This window comes from Simochromis diagramma, unplaced genomic scaffold, assembly GCF_900408965.1.
Source record: "Simochromis diagramma unplaced genomic scaffold, fSimDia1.1 OVJJ01000822.1, whole genome shotgun sequence".
NCBI lineage: Eukaryota > Metazoa > Chordata > Actinopteri > Cichliformes > Cichlidae > Simochromis > Simochromis diagramma.
Genome location: NW_024387520.1, coordinates 1,162,037 through 1,180,300, shown reverse-complemented (window position 1 = coordinate 1,180,300; position 18,264 = coordinate 1,162,037). Strand labels below are relative to the sequence as shown.

Here is an 18,264-nt window from a genome sequence, read left to right as displayed (position 1 = left end):
GCACACAACAACCTGGGTTTGCCACTTATCTGTACTTTAATTTTAATAACTGTACAGTATTGTTTTGGTAACTATTGTCCATGATGTAAATATGTAAAGATTTTGAGTGCTTCTGTTCTATGCCCTGTGTCCTGTTCTGTTTGTATATGTGTCTTTTTGCTGCTGTTACAACCCAATTTCCCCTTGTGGGACAATTAAAGGATTATTCTATTCTATTTACACTCATTCCAACGCCACTAACTGAATTTAATTTCTTTAATTAATATTAGATTAATCAATATTCTCATGTAGAGTCATTGATAACAGTGAGATGTTCGGTACATTCAAAGAACATTTGGTTGTTACAAAGAAATTATCCATTGGTCTGTGTTATAGAATTAGTTTTTCCACAAGGAGAGATGGTGGATGGTGGATGAGTGTGTCAATGCCTACTGCATTAACAGCAGGCAGTGACACACTTTTAGCACAAGAGTATATTTATTGTTCAGTACAAATAAGAGATATTTAAAGTTCAGTCCTTTACCAAGTGTTTTTGTTCTTGCCTCCAAATCACACTTCTGGATTGCAGTATGATTAGTGCGAGAAACACACTGCCCACATGCAGGTGGTCACGCTCATCGGATGTCTGGCTCAGACCGGAGCTGTAATCAATAACAAGATATATTTGTGGATTTAAGTGTGAATAAAATGATTCTCAGCTTGCAGAAAAGGTGATATTTTTACTAGCTGTGTGCAAAGACAAAGACTGTTGGGGGAAAAAAGGCATGGCGTAACACAGACCATTATTATTAATGTGAAATAAATAATTTCTAATGGTGTTTAGATTAGAAGCTAAACTCTGACTCTTGGGATGATTGGTTAGGCCAGGACAAAGCAACTTATGCGTATTTATGGTTTGTTTTTTTTTTAATGTCACAAAACACACAGGTTAAGTAAAAAAAAAAAAAAAATTAAGAAGTTACTCTGAAGCTCCGGGAATCAAACCATGAATAAAGCTGAACACTGGCAGAAAATAAGGCATGTGACAGAATAACAACTAACAAAGGGATAGACAGAGCTGTTAATACCATAGACTGTATTTAAAAGATGGACATCACCAGCGTGACATCACCCATTGGACTCAAGCATTGGCATTTTGGCCATGGTTATGGTTTGTTTTTGTTTTATAAACCAGCAGTGGCCATATTTGGAAAAGAAGGTGGTGTCATCAGCAAATCTGGGTAGCAAGCTGCATCCATGAACTGTACGACTGCGACACAGAGAAATTAATTAGCGATGAGACTAGCAAAAGACTAAAATTTGAATCACCAAAACTGGAGCAAAAAAGTCTGTGCCATATTACTTGTCAGATAATTTAACTGAAAATGCTTCAAAAGCACCAACAGCACAAATGTAGCAGAGAAGTCCAGTTCAGTGACTCCAGTTAACAGAGGTGAAGCCCAGCGGACACCAGAAGGTTTCAGCTGCCTGTGTCGTGACACTCCCATAGACCATGAAAGGATAATTTCCACACTCTTAAGCCAGTTGCCCAACTTGATGAATTATAAACAGATTAAGCCCAACCTAAAGAAGGAGAAAACTATCTATAGAGACAAAAACATCCTTTTGATGATTTAAAGATAAGCTTTTTCACATTGGATTCTTGACTTTGACTTCTTTGACTTGACTTTTTTCCACTTTAGCGCATGCCTCGTGTGGCCACTAGAGGAACTACACGCGGCACACCCACACTGGCTTCATTTTACATGCCCAGAGGCTGTAAATACTCAGAGTAGGGAAGAGAATTAAGTAGGGAAAAATATTAAATAAGCAAAATATCCCATTTAAAAAACGGCCTGTGGCGTAAATGATATCATTCTACTACTGTATAAAAAATGTGCAAGGAGGTGTACCAGTGATAATAAAGAGAAACTGGTGTTGTCTATAGGCTTGTAATTGCGCACTTGCATTACTCAGACTAATTGGATCAGACTAATATCAAAGAAGGAAAAGTAAATTAGACGCTGCAGAAACAGTGACTTACCTCTTAGTGTCATTGTTTGAAGAAATTCATTTAGAGCTATGTAAAATCAAAAATAAGCTGATTTAGAAATCAATGTTGTTTCCTTTTTGGGTTCTTATGTAAGCTCACTCCCTCATAATGTCCATGTAGAGCCTGTTTGGGTTATTATCATAGTAGGAAAAGAATTTGCAGAACAGCTTGAACCTATTTAACAACCATAAGTGAATAATGTTGGACATCCTTCCCATCCAGTAATCAGCTTACCCCAAATCTCTTTTTTGTAGTTTTATTTTTCTGTAGGAGGGTTATGAAAATAATTTGTCACAGAGCTCAGATTTTTGTTACAGTGCAGCTAAAAGACTTCTTTAATACCTCTCAGTGTTGTGTTGTGTTGTGGGGGGCAGGGTTGTGCCTTTTATGTGTATCCGGTGGTGCTTTCATGTTTCATTTCAACGGTCTCAGCCTGCACTGTGGACATTATCTGTTGGATCATCTAATAGCCTGATTTAATAGCTGCTGTTCTGTCTGAGGTACATCTTTCATCTACTGCTGTCATACCAGTACCAGTGGCAATTCAGCAGCAGGATGACCCTCTCATCTCTGGGTTGTTGTTTTTTGGGGGGGTAGGGGCTCCTGCTACTACATGTCTTTCAGATGTGGTCTATACAGAGAGTGAGAGTGAGTGGAAGATGGGAGAAAAAACTCAGCTTGCTCACTGGGGAGCAATTAAGTTCCAAAGCCCAGGCTAGTGTGATGAGCTGCCCAGGCAGAGGCTAAAATGCTGGTAGTGCAGAGGGAATGCAAAAGCTGTTCACTTGAATTTTTAAAAAAAAATGTCATAATAAAGATAAAATGCTTTTGAACACTGTACCATTAAAATAAATGATCATCAGCAAATGTGAGCACCTCTATAAAATCAAAGGGCTTGGCAGTTTTATGAGGAACAACTGTTGGTTCTCATCTATTTCCAAACAATTTGAAGTCTATCATACTACAGTAAGAAATATTATTCACAAGTGGAAAATATTCAAAACAGACATCTTCCCAGGAGTGGCCTCTCAGCAGGTATTCCCCCAAAGTCAGGCTGTGTAATCAGAGAAACCCAAGAGCTACATCTCAGACTCTACAGGCACCAGTTAGCATGTTAAATACTTCCTGAAGCTAAAGTAAGATTGTCAATAAGTGTCCTCCACTTATGCTGTTGGTAGTGGAAGTATTTTGAGCGCACATACACTGTTTTGTTGCCATACAGTTTTAAAGAAGCACAGTGTAATAAGCAGTCAGGCCAGCAGTATCACATAAAAGATTATCCTTGGACCCTAAGACTAGCTTTGCATGATTGACAGTTCAAAATAATGCTCATATGTCTTATGTTTACCATTAATGCACCCTTCTCGGTTCATTCACTGTCCAAAAAGTTGTTCTCTGACTGACTCCTATTCTCAAAAAGAAGGTTAGATCAGCAGGTGGGTATTCTTTTTCAGCTTACAGCCAGAGTTAGGTGTCTACGATTTCCACATCAGGGATATGGTGACACACGCACAGTAGAAAGAAAATGCCTAAAAGTGAGCAGAGAGGAGGAGGCTGAAGTTAACAGGGGTTACGTCATTATTGGAGATGTTTAATACGAGCATTCGTGGTGTGATATTATTTACGTGACAGAAATAAAGGGGAAAACAAACACATTCTAAATATTTCACTAGCAACTCTGTTTTAAAACTCAAATCTTACTGAAATTGGGCTGCTAATAACTTTTTAGAACCTCGTGCTGACTCATTCCCACAGACTCTCTCTCCCGTTCATTTGCTGAGATCCACAACACAAATGCCTTGGACGAAGTGTTGTTCAGCTGTGTCACTGCCAAGAGTCTGCTAATGCACTCAGTTGCCACAGATACAGGATGATTAGAGGCAATTTTCTGTATTAGCTGTTTTCACCATTAGGGACTGAATCCGTGCATGTGATGCTCATTTTCTTCACACTACATGATTTTTGTGATTGTAATTGCATTAAATAGTTCAGATAAAACTATTCACTTCACTAAAGAAGTTGAAATTCCAGTATTGAAAAAAGTGAGTAACAGGTTTCCCTTTTTCTAAAACTATGAGTACTTCTGCAACAGATGTTGGTTGTAATTTCAGAGGATTTAATTTAAGTGATGCTGCAGAGATTGTGACATAAGCTTCCACAAAAGTGTAGAGGTTTAAAGCTTTATTGCTTTCAGCTTTGGCATCGGAGACGACTTAGCTGAAATGGTGAAAGGGTAAAGGGCATGAAGTATATTTGGAGGCCTTTTAATATAGTCATGACATTCAGCATGTTGCCCTTAGAAAGATGTGAGGGATAATTAGCAAAAAATGTTCAGGGTGGGGAAAACTGAGCCTTTTAATGGCTGTGCTGGAGTAAAATCTTGTAAACCAGATTTTAACAGTGACAGAGAAAGTCCATAAAAAAGGGGTGGGGTGAAGGAAAGAGTGACAGTGTTTAGTGGGGTGAAGATGGTGGAAAGACAACGATCATGATGCTGATGATTCGGCGCTGGCCCTCCCTCCCTCTGCTCATCTCGCTCTCTCGTGAGTTGCCATGGCAACCCCAGCCTTCCCCCTGAACCCATGTGAACAGAGCTACGGGATTAGTCCTGAAAGAGAACTCAAATGTCAACACAGCTCCAGGCGCTGCCACGTAGACCTGAAAGGGAACGGGGGGTGTCTTATTCTTTGCCACGGTCAAGTGACTGTGCAAGTGTGTCCACATGCCTTTAACTTGTGGGCCGCTTACTGGGTAAACTGGAAGATTACCTGATGGTTTGGCATATTTAATAGTGTATTGTGACCAGGGAAACAGTTTAGCAAATGGTCATTCATCAAATAAGAAAACAAACAGGTCACATGACAGATGCTAGATCTCTACAGTGTAAATGCACTGAACGTACATACATGTAGACTATACAAATACACAGTATTAACTTATTAAAGTAACTTCTATGTTGTGGAGTACAGCTTAGAAGAAACTTGAGCTTTAGAACGGTCATCTTGGTTTTCTCTTTCGATATGTAAAACTAAAACAGAACAGAGAACCAATCACATGGCAGTAGCTCAGTGCATTTAGCCATGTAGTCATCATAGTCGAGATGACCTGCTGAAATTCAGATTGACCATCACAAGAAAGGTGATTGAAAGAAGATTGATAAGGTTGATGGTCTGATGAGTCGTTATTCCTGCTGTGGCATCCGGATGGTAGGGGTAGAAAGTGGTATGAACAACGCGGAGACATGGATCCATCCTGCCCTGTATCAATGGTTCAGGCTAGTGGTGCTGTGAAGGTGTGGGGGATATATTTTCTCGGCACACTTTTGGCTTCCTTAGTATCAGCCAAGCGTTGTTTAATCACCACAGAGGATTGTTTCTGACCATGTCCATCCCTTTATGACCAAAGTGTGCCCATCATTTAATGGCTGCTCCCAGCAAGAAGACAAAGCTCGAATCACCTGAAAATGGTTGCTTAAATAAGACAATGAGTTGGACTCAAATGGCCTCCACAGTCCCCACATCTCAGTAGCATAGTGCACATTTGAGATGTGGCGAATCGGGAGATTCACATCATAAATGTCCAATCCACTAGCCAGGTATAAAAAATAAATGGCCAGTGACGATATTTCAGCTAACACAAACTTAATTAACAAGGGGGATCCTCAGATGCCAGCTAATTATTTGCCAAGTAACATGCAAAAGAACAATTTCACACCAAATTTGGAGCCCAAATTTAAGGTGTTGAAGGTACTGTTAGTGCAATTAACTGCGCAACAAGCCACATTATTTGTCAGCTAACTGCTAGGCTGAATGAGAATGAATGATAAAAGCTACCCATAAGATAATATTTTGTGTTACCAAACACATTTCTGGGTGATGTCAAAATTGCATTAGTCATTGCCGATCAAAGTTATGGTAATATTTAATGCAGCTGTAGGTAAAGTTACTCTTATGTGAAAGCTTTAGGTGCAGAGTATGCTGCCCATCCATCATAATCTGCCTGTGCGTCCATGTGACGTGTAAATAGCAAATTATGTAAAACAACTTAACATGTGAGCTTTCTTTTTATATTTTTACTGTCCCAGCTGATTTAAAAATGCTAAAATAATATTTTCTGCTATTTAAAGTCAAATGAGTTTTGCTAACATAATAAAAAAAAATAACATTAAACTTAAAATTTTGTGCCACAGAAGCATTTTCTGCTTTACATTTTGCCCGTCTCTCTGTGGGGTTTGATGATTTTGTTGTTATGATGGATTCACGTGTCCTATGTTGTTATGCTTTTCTGACATACCTTATTAATCAGTGCGCTCTAATAATGGCATCGTGCTTTTGTACACACAGCTGCAGTGGAGGCGTGTGTCCTTCATGGGCTGAAGCGGCGAGCGGCAGGCTTTCTACGTAGCAACAAGATCGCGGCACTCTTCACCAAGGTGGGGAAAAGCTTTCCCCCAGCTGAGGAGCTGTGCAGGAAGGCCCAGGAGCTCGAGCAGATCATTGAGACAAAGTGCGAGACGCACACATCACAGCTCATATCACACATCACAGCAGACTTCAAAGCTTGCACCAAAGCCTGTTTGTTGTTCCAGCGAAAGCACTGAAAACAAATGACTGTCTCTCTGAAGGGCTGGGGTTTATTTTTATGATGAAAAGCTTCTAAATAATTCATGTTTATAGGCATTTTTATTCATGAGTTACTTATGCCACTGTATTTGTTTTATGCAGATGGGGTTTTGCTTCAGGAGTTTTAAAAACACGTCTACTTCCTAAAATTATAACTCTTTCCCTTCTGCAGACGAAGTCAAAGCTTGCAAAGTCAAGACAGCATTCGCAAGATGCCCCGACTGCCCAGCCTCAGCCCGCCTGTAGTCAAGAACCTGTGGATACGGACGGCTCTTTTTGAGAAGGTGCTAGACAAGATTGTCCTCTACCTGGTGGAGAACAGCAGGTAATTTGAGATGGGAAACAGCATCTTGTCCAAATGAGTTACAAGATTTCTGTCTTCCTGCATAATTCCCCTTTCATATTTGTCTTTCAGTAAATACTACGAAAAAGAAGCTGTTCTCATGGACCCTGTAGATGGACCCATCCTCGCATCTTTGTTGGGTAATTATACCAACAGTGGTGGTTTAATATCATTTACATGAAGATTTAAGATTATGACCTAGGGAAAAGTAAGCAGAACAAGGACGTTATGTTATCCTGCCCTTTCTTACAAGACCATTTCTTATATTTACTCATTGTCCAAGCAAGGAAACTGTTCTTTGCTCTTTATATTCTTTCAACCTGTCCTCGTGACCAAATGCTAAACTGCTGAGACGTTAACCTGTTGACATCTGCTGTGCAGCAACACAGGCATAGTCCCGCAGTTGTTTCCCACCAGTGAACAGTGAAAATTGTTTTCACTGGAGGCAGAAGTGCTCCCTGTCTCTATCAATATGCTTGCATGCTTGTCCCCTTATCCCCAACCAAGAGAGTCCAAGTATCAATCCAAGGGGCCTTGAACTGAATAACAAGACAGGACAGCAGCAAAAAAAAAAAAACGTTTCTGCCATTTTATTTTTGTTTTATTACTTTTTTCAGTTGATTTTTGCTTGACAGGTCCGAGACAATATACACACTCTAGACAAGACGGCTTGCATTGAGGGATTGCAAGGACCTTCATACTTTCCAGTGATAGATTAATAAATAGATTAATAAATTCAGTTCAGTCTTTCCCAGCAACTTGAGTCTGTTAATCGTATCAACAGGATCAGCTTTCTGGGATTTCCTTACCTGGATGATTGGACATGCATGAAGTCACTCTTCTGTCTTTTATTTATTACACAACGTGTTTAATGATTGATTTTCATAGAGATTGTTGCTTAACAAAACTGTTCAACAGTTGGACCTTGTGCATTGGAATACACAAAGATGAAGACAGCTGACCACTTCTGGACAGACCCGTCTGCTGACGAGTTAGTACAACGACATCGTATCCACGGTGGCCTCTGCAGGCAGGATTCTCCTACTAAGAGGCCCGCGCTGTGTGTAAGTGTTATTTGTTGTTTGTTATTTGTTGAGTCTCTGTGGACTATGATGTTTACAGATGACATTGTGATCCATGGTGAGAGTAGGGTTCAGGTGGAAGAGAGCTTGGAAAGGTGGAGGTATGCTCTGGAGAGAAGAACAATGAATGTCAGTAGAGGCGTGTGTGAGTGAGAGGGAGACAGTGAAGGTGGATGAGTTTAAATATCCAGGGACAACCATCCAAAGCAACTGACAATGGACCAGACAGGTGAAGAAGACAGTGGACAGAGGTGGAGTGGATGGAGACGAGTATCAGGAGTGATTTGTGACAAAAGTATGGTTTTCAGACGATAGCACTGACAAAGTCAGGGGGCTGAGCTGTAGGTGGTAGAGCTGAAGATGTTGAGATCCATCCTGGTCATGAGGACATCAGAGGGGTGAGCAGATTGAGCAGCTTAAAGACAAAGTTGAGAGCAAGGCTGAGATGGTGTTTACATGTGCAGAGGAGGAATGGTGGACAAACAGAAGTTGAATATCAAGCTTCCAGGCAGGAGGAAAACAGAAGATTTATGGATGGAGTGAAGGAGGACATACAGAGGGATCATCTGACAGAGGAGGATGTGTTAGGGATAGGGGGAGATAGAGGCAGGTGAGCTGCTGTGGTGCCCCCTAAAGAAACCAGACAAAATATTGTCAGGGAGTTAGGCTGTTTATTGCGATGACTCAGATCAGTGAAATTCATAAATGTATTTGATTTTGGGAATAGTGGGTTTAAATGATCTCTATAATCAGTATTATGGATTATCTGTATGGCCTTTTTTTTTTTTTTTTTGCAGTATTGATAAGTATAGCTCCAGACCTCTGCACAGTAATTCAAACATGCTAAAACCAGTGGAGAGTAGAGAACATGGAGTGGTTTGTGGTCCAGTTCACTCAGTACTGAAATGCTTCTTGAGCCTTTGTTATGTATATGTCATGTATGAGATTTCCAGGTGTTTTTATCCTCTATTGTCAATCCAAGGAACGTATTTTCATTAACTCTTTCCATTTCCACTCCATCTATAAGCATCTGCACTTGTGTATTTCTTTTACAGCTCCCAAAAAACATAAATGTAAGTTTTACTTAGATTTCATGATCATTTGTTTCTGTCAAACTACATTTTCTGCTGCAAATTTCTAAAGTAAACATATCCAAAACAATAAAAGCTGTATTTTTCAGCAGATGTGAAAGCAGAGTTAGTTTCAGGCTTCTTTTGTTTTTTCTCTGCACATGTATAGTGTCCATTTATGCTGAGAAATGAGCTGATATTAGCTTCGGCAGACTATCAGTTACGTTCCTTTCTGAGATGCTGTTTATCTGTCTGGAGGCCTCGTTAAGATTGCTGCAATGAGTGGAGCTCAGTGTGTCCCAGGAGAAAGAACAGAGTGTATTGCAGACAATCACATTTATTTAGTTGCCAAGTTAAGAGCGAACCAGGTCAACTTGGCCTGTCCTGTATGCCGCGGTGCTTACGGATGCGTTTGTGTGCTCCAAGCAAAATCAGACTGGTTTTTGACATCGGCAACGACTGAAACTGCATTGGTGCACATGAATGAATAAATGTAAGTCATGAGTTTTTGATCTGATTTTATATATTTTGTGTGTGTGTGTGTGTGTGTGTGTGTGTGTGTGTGTGTGTGTGTGTGTGTGTGTGTGTGTGTGTGTGTGTGTGTGTGTGTGTGTCTAGATCCAGAAGCGGCACTCCAGCAGCAGCATGGATGAGCGCCCCTCCCCCTCACCATCAGCTCGTGAATATGTGGAGTCGCTGCATCAGAACAACAGGGCGACACTACTGTTTGGCAAGAACAACGTGCTCGTACAACCGGTAACCGTCTCGGTCCACTTCAGCATTTATATAGCTGTGAGATAAAATCTTTAAAACCTGACATATATCCTGTTACATTGACGTCCTGGATAAAAGCTGCTCTACATATTATGTTGTCATCAAAGCACTCTAGCAGATTTTTTCTCACATCACTGTAATATAATGTGAATGCACACATCTTCACTTCCTTCTTTTTTTGTCTTTTTCACACAAAACTAATAAATGCTTTGCTTTTATGTGTTATCAGGGTAAACCGTGGATAAAATTTGCATTATTTATTACATTTATTTATTATTACCTACAAACATAACCTCAGTTGAATCCCTGTGGCTCTTTCAGAGGGACGATATGGAGGCTATTCCAGGTTACCTGTCTCTGCACCAGACTGCTGAACTCATGACACTAAAGTGGACGCCCAATCAGCTCATGAACGGCTCTGTGGGAGACTTGGAGTATGAACGCAGGTGCAAATTTACCTATCTGTAAAAATCATTATGTAAAATGTTGGAAATACTTTTATAATACCAACTTCTATAGTAACACATGCTTTAATATGTCATTATAATTATTTAACTATAGTAACTATTATAAAAAAGCAATAATTTTGTATAGGTGTAGTTAAATAATTATAGATCTGTTTATAAAAACATATATATTAAAATAACATGAATCTGTGTATTAGACAGGCATATTTATTTATAGCATATATCTGTATTAGATTGTGAACAGATATATAAGATGAGCTGGGTAGGAATTAATACTCCTTTTCAAACAGGAAATGTTCAACATTTGGTTTGGTTTCTTTTCTCGTGTGAAGAGGATAACTTTCATTGACTTCATGTTTATTTGTTCTTTATGTGTATTAAAACTTGTTACTTATATATTTAAAAAAAAGATTTGATTGATTGATCTTAGCATGTAAATTGCCTCCACACAGACGTGTAAGCAGCACATTATTTCTTCTCCGCTGTGTTGTTTGTCTAACACTCGGCTGTTACTGAATAATGCAGTGTGTTTGTGCGCTGCTCAAGGGCTCACTGAATAAATGGTGCTGATCTGATGAGGCTGATATTCACACACCGGCATCCAGCAGATGGTTTATTGACTGAGACACTGTAAAAGACACCTGTCGAACTCGTAAATCATGTCATACCTGTGAGGTGTTTTCTCTCTCCAAATGAATTGATTGTTCCAACTACTTTTTTCTGGCAGCTGTAAAATAATGGATTTTCATAAATATTTACAATGGGTTTGTGTGTCGCTGTTATCTAGTATTGTGGTTAGACTAGTCTGGGTCACAGCATTTTGTCTCCATATTTTTCAGCGTTTACTGGGACTATGCCATGACAATCCCTCTAGAGGAGATAGTTTATTTGCATTGTCATCAGCAAGGTGGGTGAAATTGTATCACTACTGTAACTCTGGGTTTGCAGGTTATTACTGTTGATCTGTTACATCTGCTGTTTACCTTGTAGTGGACAGTGGGGGGACGGCAGTGCTGGTCAGTCAAGACGGGATCCAAAGACCTCCACTTCGCTTCCCTAAAGGAGGTCATTTGCTCCAGTTCCTCTCCTGCCTTGAGAATGGCCTCCTTCCCCACGGCCAGCTTGATCCTCCACTCTGGTTGCAGAGGGGAAAGGTCAGCACGGAGGGCTCTCCCACAGCACGCATCATTTATTCTAGTGTTCTTCCACACAAAAGAGCTAGGGTGTGCTTCAGTCTCCTCTGATCAATAAATCAATAAAGAAAAGACATCTGGATGTGAAAGAAATGGATGCACAGCCTCTTTAAAGCATTGTGTGGAGAGATACTTGTGAAGGAGTGTGGATTAGCATCTGCTTAGACCTTGAATAGCTTTGTTAATGTTTCTTTAACTGAACTGAATAAAGAGAACCACCCACGCATGTTCAGCCACTATTAATAGGCTTAATCATACAGACACTAAACAGGTTCATCTTCACAGGGGTGGCTTTTCTGGGCTTTAGCGGTTCAGCATATTTGTCATTGCCATTAGTTATTTTTCTTGTTGCAGGGAAAGGTGTTTCCTAAGCTACGAAAGAGGGTTCCTCAGGGATCTGGATCCTCAGACTCGGTCTCCGATAAGGAGGAGGACGAGGCCACGGACTATGTCTTCCGAATCCTCTTTCCAAACAGTCAGTCAGAGTTTGGTGAGTCACCAGACATAAGCAGGGCCCAGGGGCTTCTCCCTGCCTTTGCATTTTGATAAAAATGTTGCCGATTGTTTGTTACAGTGACTGTAACTCATCCTCCCCGTCTGACTTCATCCCTGTCCTTCCAACCGATTGGAAAGTGCCCTACCAAAACAGGGACCCTGGTCGTACCCAGGCAGTCCTGCAGCTGTCCTGAAGAATCCCCCTCACTCACAGGAAGCAGCTGTAACACTGTCACACTTTGGCTCGTCTGTCCATCTGTCAGCTTTGCCTTGCTTTAATTCCTTGCGTCTAATATCCTCCTGCCCTGTCCTGTGCCTCAGGAAATGTTTATTGGTGTGCCGTGTCAATAAAGCCACAATGCTTCACACCTCTTTTACTGCACTACGACACAATAGCCTTTAATCAGGCGAACAGTGGACAACTAATCAAACATGGCAACCGAATTGAGAAAGGCGCTTGCTTAATTGAACTTCCTCCCTATATTAATGTAATCAAACACGATGGCTTCATTCCTCACGATTATCATAGTATCGTAAATGCTTCTGTTTGTGCGCCTTTTCTTTGCTCTTACAGGAATCGAGCATAAGCAGGTCACTAGTGATCAGCATAATTGTGTTTCAGCAAAAATATTGCAAAGTGCAAATATAACTGTTCTCGAAAGCCTCAGCAGTATGCTGCTCTAAAGTGATTATGATGGCGCGTGTTTGTGTGCGTGCTGCAGTGACTCCTCCAGATCTGATGGATCCGGGAGCTAAGATGTGGCATCCCACTCTCAGGAAGTCCTCGTGTTCCTCCTGCTCTCAGGGGAGCTTCTCTGAAGCGGCGACACCCAAGGGGTGCAACCATGAGAGGTGAGAGATAAAACACGCCCCAAGATAGACAGAGCTGTGTTACGACCGGGGAACTGTGAAGCTCCTGAAGGCTGCTGTGATTCACCTGACGCACCTGACAACCTCTGCAATACGGAGGAAACCGGGGATGGAAGCAAGATACAAGAACCCAGCAATTACCCAGAAGACAATTGTGTGACATTTACCTCAGTGAAATGAGAACGTGTTGGGAGAATTGGTGATAAGCTGTGCAGATAAAATGGTAGAGAGCTGTGGAAAGAAGACAGGCTGCTGGCTAATTTGTTCTATATGGCAGCATAACAGTTTATCATTTTATAAAAGGTCAGCCCCGACACAGTAATGAACTCTACATTAGATAGAGGATTATCATATATTCGAGAGAATATGAATTACCTGCACTTAATAATTGGTCTAATGATAGTGTATAGCTGTCTGTGTTTTCTCTGCATACTAATGTGGGTTGTGTCTTTCTGCAGGACTCCTCTGAAGCTGCTATGTGACAACATGAAGTATCAGATCATCTCCAGGGCATTTTATGGCTGTATGTAAATGCTTAATGCTGCAGTCACACTAGGGAAAAAGATGGTTGCATGACGATGTTGACTTCAATTTTTTCACATCTTTTGTGGGCGAATTTTGTGTTCGGTATGTCTATACATTACACAACAGGTTTGGATCTTACAATTCTGAATTTCATGTCGCTTTTTTGCATCGCACTCGGTGCATAACGACCTTCACTCATAAATCAGCAGAAATCCCAAATTCATATGAGAAAACTACTCACTGAATCAGACTACGATTGTTAGGACACAGCTTGCCTCCTACGCGGTGACCTGTGCAATCACTTTGCAATTAAAAGCTGCAAGCTCAACCTCTGGGCATCGCCGCAAGTCTTTGCAGCCGGTCACTAACAGCAAAGAAACTAAATGCGTTCACCGGTCAACCACTGATTGTTCCTCATCACAGCGAGGTTGCCGTCCTATTTTTACTCTACTGTGACTGAGCCGTAGTGTATACCCTGAAAAATCCCTTCACATTCAATTTGAAAACGTATTTTATGGCGTGCTTTAGCTTCTTCAATAACAAACTGCATTGTCAACCAGGGCTGGCATACTGCCGTCACCTTTCTACAGTGCGTACGCACCTCTCAGCTCTCGTAAATCACACCATTGTGGCGCCCGACGTGCCCTGTGCCGCCTCCGGAGGCCTCACCGCAGACGTGTGGCAGACTTTCCTCAAAGACTGCACAGTAAGCACCTCTGACATCCCCTTACTGCAACACAAACTTAATATTACCTTTTTTCTGTTCACACACACAAGCAGCATCCCCCATCACTCAGTCAGTCTTCATATTAATATCAATCCTCTCCTAAAAAGTGGTTCACACTATTAGTCTCTCGACAGTGTGCATGACAGGCGACTAATGGCTCTATAAATCTCAAACTTATTTTTAACATCTGTTATATTTGCTGGAGTCAAAGAGAGTCTGAATTAAAAATAAAAGAATAGTTTATTAGCCAAGCACTGCAAACTGGATTGTTCTTAATAAACCAGTTGACACTGAAGTAACTATTTCAGCACCAGCAGCCTGTGGCCTCTGTTGTTTTGAAGCAGTGATGAACTATTTACATATGCAGTTAATCGACTGCCTTTCTTGTTTCTTTAGGCCTACAAGGAGCAGGAGCTGCTGCGCCTGGTGTACTTTGGTGGTGTGGACCCATCACTGAGGAAAGAGGTGTGGCCTTTCCTGCTGGGTCATTACCAGTTTGGTATGTCAGAGGCTGAGAGAAAGGAGGTTTGTAGTTTCTATGCTTATGGTTTTGAACCAGAAGCCTTTTCCACCTAAACACTGATCCTTCATCCTTTACTTTTTCATGCAGGTGGATGATCAGGTCAGAGTGTGCTACCAGCAGACCATGGGGGAGTGGCTCAGCTGTGAGGAGATTGTCCGCCAGCGAGAGAAGGAGCAGCACGCTGCGGCTTTGGCGAAGTGCTCCTCAGGTGCAAGCATGGACAGTTACAGTCAGAAGATGAAGCATCACGATTCAACTGTGAGCAATGAGGTAAAACAGCAACCCGTATACATGCAGACTCAAAGGAAAAACACAGTAACCTTCAGTGTAGACCAGTGTATGTTGTGACCAAAACTAGTAATTCATCCAGGTACAATGACAGAGAAGATGGAGAATTAAACATTAATGCCAGTTTTACACTTTTGGAGCTTGAATTGTGCTTTTTTTATACTCTTTTTCCCACACATGCCTTTTGTTCTCCGATCACAGTCCTCCCAGAGCTCAGACAGGCAGAGTTTGGCTCGCCTGCAGAGTGATTCCAGCAGCAGCACACAGGTATCACAAACTCAGCAATATTTGGATGTCAAATTAGTCTTTTGGTCTTTTAAAGATGGTGAAGATAATGTTGCATTTTCTATCATTCATTTCTGTCGCTCTGTCCGTTTGATCTCAGCATTTTGAACCAAAACTCCTCACTGCTACCTTCTCTCCTGCTAGTTCTTTACATCCTCCCAACCCTTCCCCTGGAGTAGCCTGCTTCCCTTTGGCTTGTTCTTTCAGGTGTTTGAGTCTGTAGAGGAGGTGGACCAGATTGAGATGGAGCCCAAGAATGGAGAAACCAAACAGGTGCCTAAGCTGCCCAATGGAGCTCTGCAGAACGGGACGAGCTCTCCTGACTCTGGACATCCTTCCTCTCGCAACTTCTCCATCACCTCTGGCCTGTCGGACGGCTCCTTCAGCACAGAGGACAGCGCTGCACAAGATACAACCCCGAGACCTGCAGCTGTCCCTCAGGCGTCACAGAGCTCTGTCAAGCCTGCAGGAGGAGAGAGCGAAGGTCAGTCATTGGAAAAGGATGGCCAGGTGCAAGGTGAAGTGAAGGACAAAAGGGTGGAGAAAGAGAAAGCCTCCGATGTGACCAAAACTTCAAAACATGCTGCAGAAACAGGTGATAAAATAGACACGAAAAAGATGAGTTTAAAGCCTGAAATGAAAGATAATATCGAGGAGTCACAAGCTGTTAAAGCAGCGGGGACAAAGCTTGAAGATAAAAGCCTCGATAGGAACATTAAAGGTAACCAATCTTTAGAGACACTAGAAGCGGCAAAAGCATTGAAACCCGAAGAAGCGAATGTGGAAAAGATGGAGGAAGTGGACGAATCAAAGACGAGTAAAGAGGTTTTAGTGACAGGAGGGAAAGAGAAAATATTCGAAGGTCCCGGGGCTCCTGAAATGGAAAATCTCACTCTCTCAGCAGACACCAGAGTGGTGAAAGCAAGAGAAGCCTACAGTGCCACTCAGAAAGATGAGCCTCACATCATGACTGAGTCAGATGAGTCTCCCTCAGCCATAGAAATGGAGGAGATCCCCAAAGCCAAAGTTTCCATGGTGCCTTGGAGCAGGAAAGGACATTGTGAAACCTCGTCTTCCTCTGAGAACTCGCCCCCTCACGTAGAGCTCAGGCAGAAGGAGGAACAAAGAAAGCTCAGTCCAGAGGGCACAGAGTCCAACCTGTCGGAGCCGGAGATGGAGAGCCTTTACCCTCCCTTTGACTCTCTGGCTGCATCTGAAAACACAAAGAACCAAGTGACCTCTCAAGTGTCAACTGGGAGTCCTTTCTCTGTATGACAATATCATATGAAATTAATATACATTAAATAAACTCAAATGACCGTAACTATGTTTTAAACATAAGTATCATTTCATCTATTTCAGCAAGAACTTTTGGACCTGTATACACTGAATCTGCACCGCATTGAAAAGGACGTCCAGCGCTGTGATAGAAACTATTGGTACTTTACTCCTGCCAACCTGGAGAAACTACGCAACATCATGTGCAGGTAAAACACTGAGAGCAACACTCAAGGGTAATAAAAGGAAAATGGAAAGGAAACGTGAGTTTCTCGTCATTATTGGCTGTTAAGATTTGACAAAATCTTGAAAAAAGTGATGTCATTCGTTAAGCATTTTACTCCTGAAGAGAGCTCTTACGGTGAAAAAGATATAGAAGAAGAGTGGAGGATTTGTCTCTGTTTAGGCTTAAATAAACTACATAAATGCTCTATAAACATCATATATAACTGTGATCATATTTAAACACCGTGAAAATATGAACACCAATAAGACAAAGCAGTGGGCAATTCTTTTTTTCAAGAGCTGAATGACTCACTCAGATTCAATTGAGAGCTTCCTTTGTCAATTTTCCGACACAATAATACTACGAAGCCAGGAATACAAGTGATCACAACACTAAGATGTAACCCAAGGAAAGAAAATCCAACAGTGCAGCAGAAATGACTTTGATCTGAAATGTTTTTATAGCCAGTTGAGCTAACAGGCTACACATTCTTTCTCTCTCCAGTTGCATTTTCTAGTTTTTATGTCTGCTTCTATTGTACATGCCTAACTTTTTTTTTCTTTCTTGTAACTAGTTGAAAATAAGAAAACACACAAAAAAGACGTTTTCTTAAACAGCAGATTACATCTTTATTTTCTTTATGCCTTCACTCACGATGAGCCACTCATCTACACCTTTCTAAGCCCTTCTTATACAAAATATATATATTTACAGTTTTAGCAGCCCTAATTACAAAGAATAACACGTTTTGGAGGAAGAACATACAGTACTGTGCGAAAGTCTTGAGTCACACATCATTTCTTTATATTTTGCTCCAAAGAAGCCAGAACTTTTTTTTTGAGCAACAGTTAAATATTTTTATGTTTTGGGGGGTTTTTTTCTATTTTTTTTTATTTTTTCTTTACTCGTTAAGATCCTTAACACTAACCTAATATCAATCAATATATGCAGAGGAGGTCAGGAGAGAGGTAGAACAGTGAGTGTCTACAGCCTTCTGTAAAACAAGGTAGAAGGGCTTTTCATAGTTGGGCCAGTGGTGCTGGAATTATGAAATTATGAAAAACTGATGGAATCATGAACACAGAAAAGTACCATCAGTTTGTAATTCACCAAAAAAATACCAACTGGAAAGTATTTGATTTGCAGTGGCTTCATTTTTCATCATGACAGTGATCCGAAGCATACTGAATATGAGCATACTGAAAACAGAATAAAAGGCAGCAAACATCCAAAGAAAAGCTTGAATGTCTTCTAAGAAGCCTGGAGAACTATTCCTGAAAACTACTTTAAAAATTACAACACAGGTTGCCTAAGAGAGTTCAGGCTATGCTGAAGAATAACGCTGTCCAGCAAGCTTGTAAGAACTGTGCAAACCCTGTTTTTACTCCATATGCTGTATTTCCGCATTTCAATAAATCTCCACCTTTTCCCCAATTTCCGAGAAAAATATATGATCAAGTCTTT

The 18,264-nt window shown here is 41.1% G+C and overlaps 1 protein-coding gene across 2 annotated transcripts in view; it reads left to right on the top strand.

Moving 5' to 3' along the window:
* The window catches only part of sgsm1a (small G protein signaling modulator 1a), a 37,485-nt gene that overhangs the window by 12,072 nt on the left and 7,149 nt on the right, over positions 1-18,264 (top strand). The window contains exons 4-20 of one of the 2 annotated variants that reach the window (XM_040019216.1): positions 6,376-6,538; positions 6,827-6,979; positions 7,070-7,137; positions 7,916-8,061; positions 9,768-9,905; positions 10,245-10,369; positions 11,230-11,297; positions 11,381-11,544; positions 11,938-12,073; positions 12,801-12,930; positions 13,407-13,471; positions 14,034-14,179; positions 14,597-14,725; positions 14,811-14,993; positions 15,213-15,278; positions 15,441-16,565; positions 16,659-16,783. In XM_040019216.1, coding sequence (XP_039875150.1) covers positions 6,376-6,538; positions 6,827-6,979; positions 7,070-7,137; positions 7,916-8,061; positions 9,768-9,905; positions 10,245-10,369; positions 11,230-11,297; positions 11,381-11,544; positions 11,938-12,073; positions 12,801-12,930; positions 13,407-13,471; positions 14,034-14,179; positions 14,597-14,725; positions 14,811-14,993; positions 15,213-15,278; positions 15,441-16,565; positions 16,659-16,783 — 3,130 coding nt within the window. The remainder of the gene's footprint in view (positions 1-6,375; positions 6,539-6,826; positions 6,980-7,069; positions 7,138-7,915; positions 8,062-9,767; positions 9,906-10,244; positions 10,370-11,229; positions 11,298-11,380; positions 11,545-11,937; positions 12,074-12,800; positions 12,931-13,406; positions 13,472-14,033; positions 14,180-14,596; positions 14,726-14,810; positions 14,994-15,212; positions 15,279-15,440; positions 16,566-16,658; positions 16,784-18,264) is intronic. The other variant, XM_040019218.1, reaches the window with a different exon arrangement.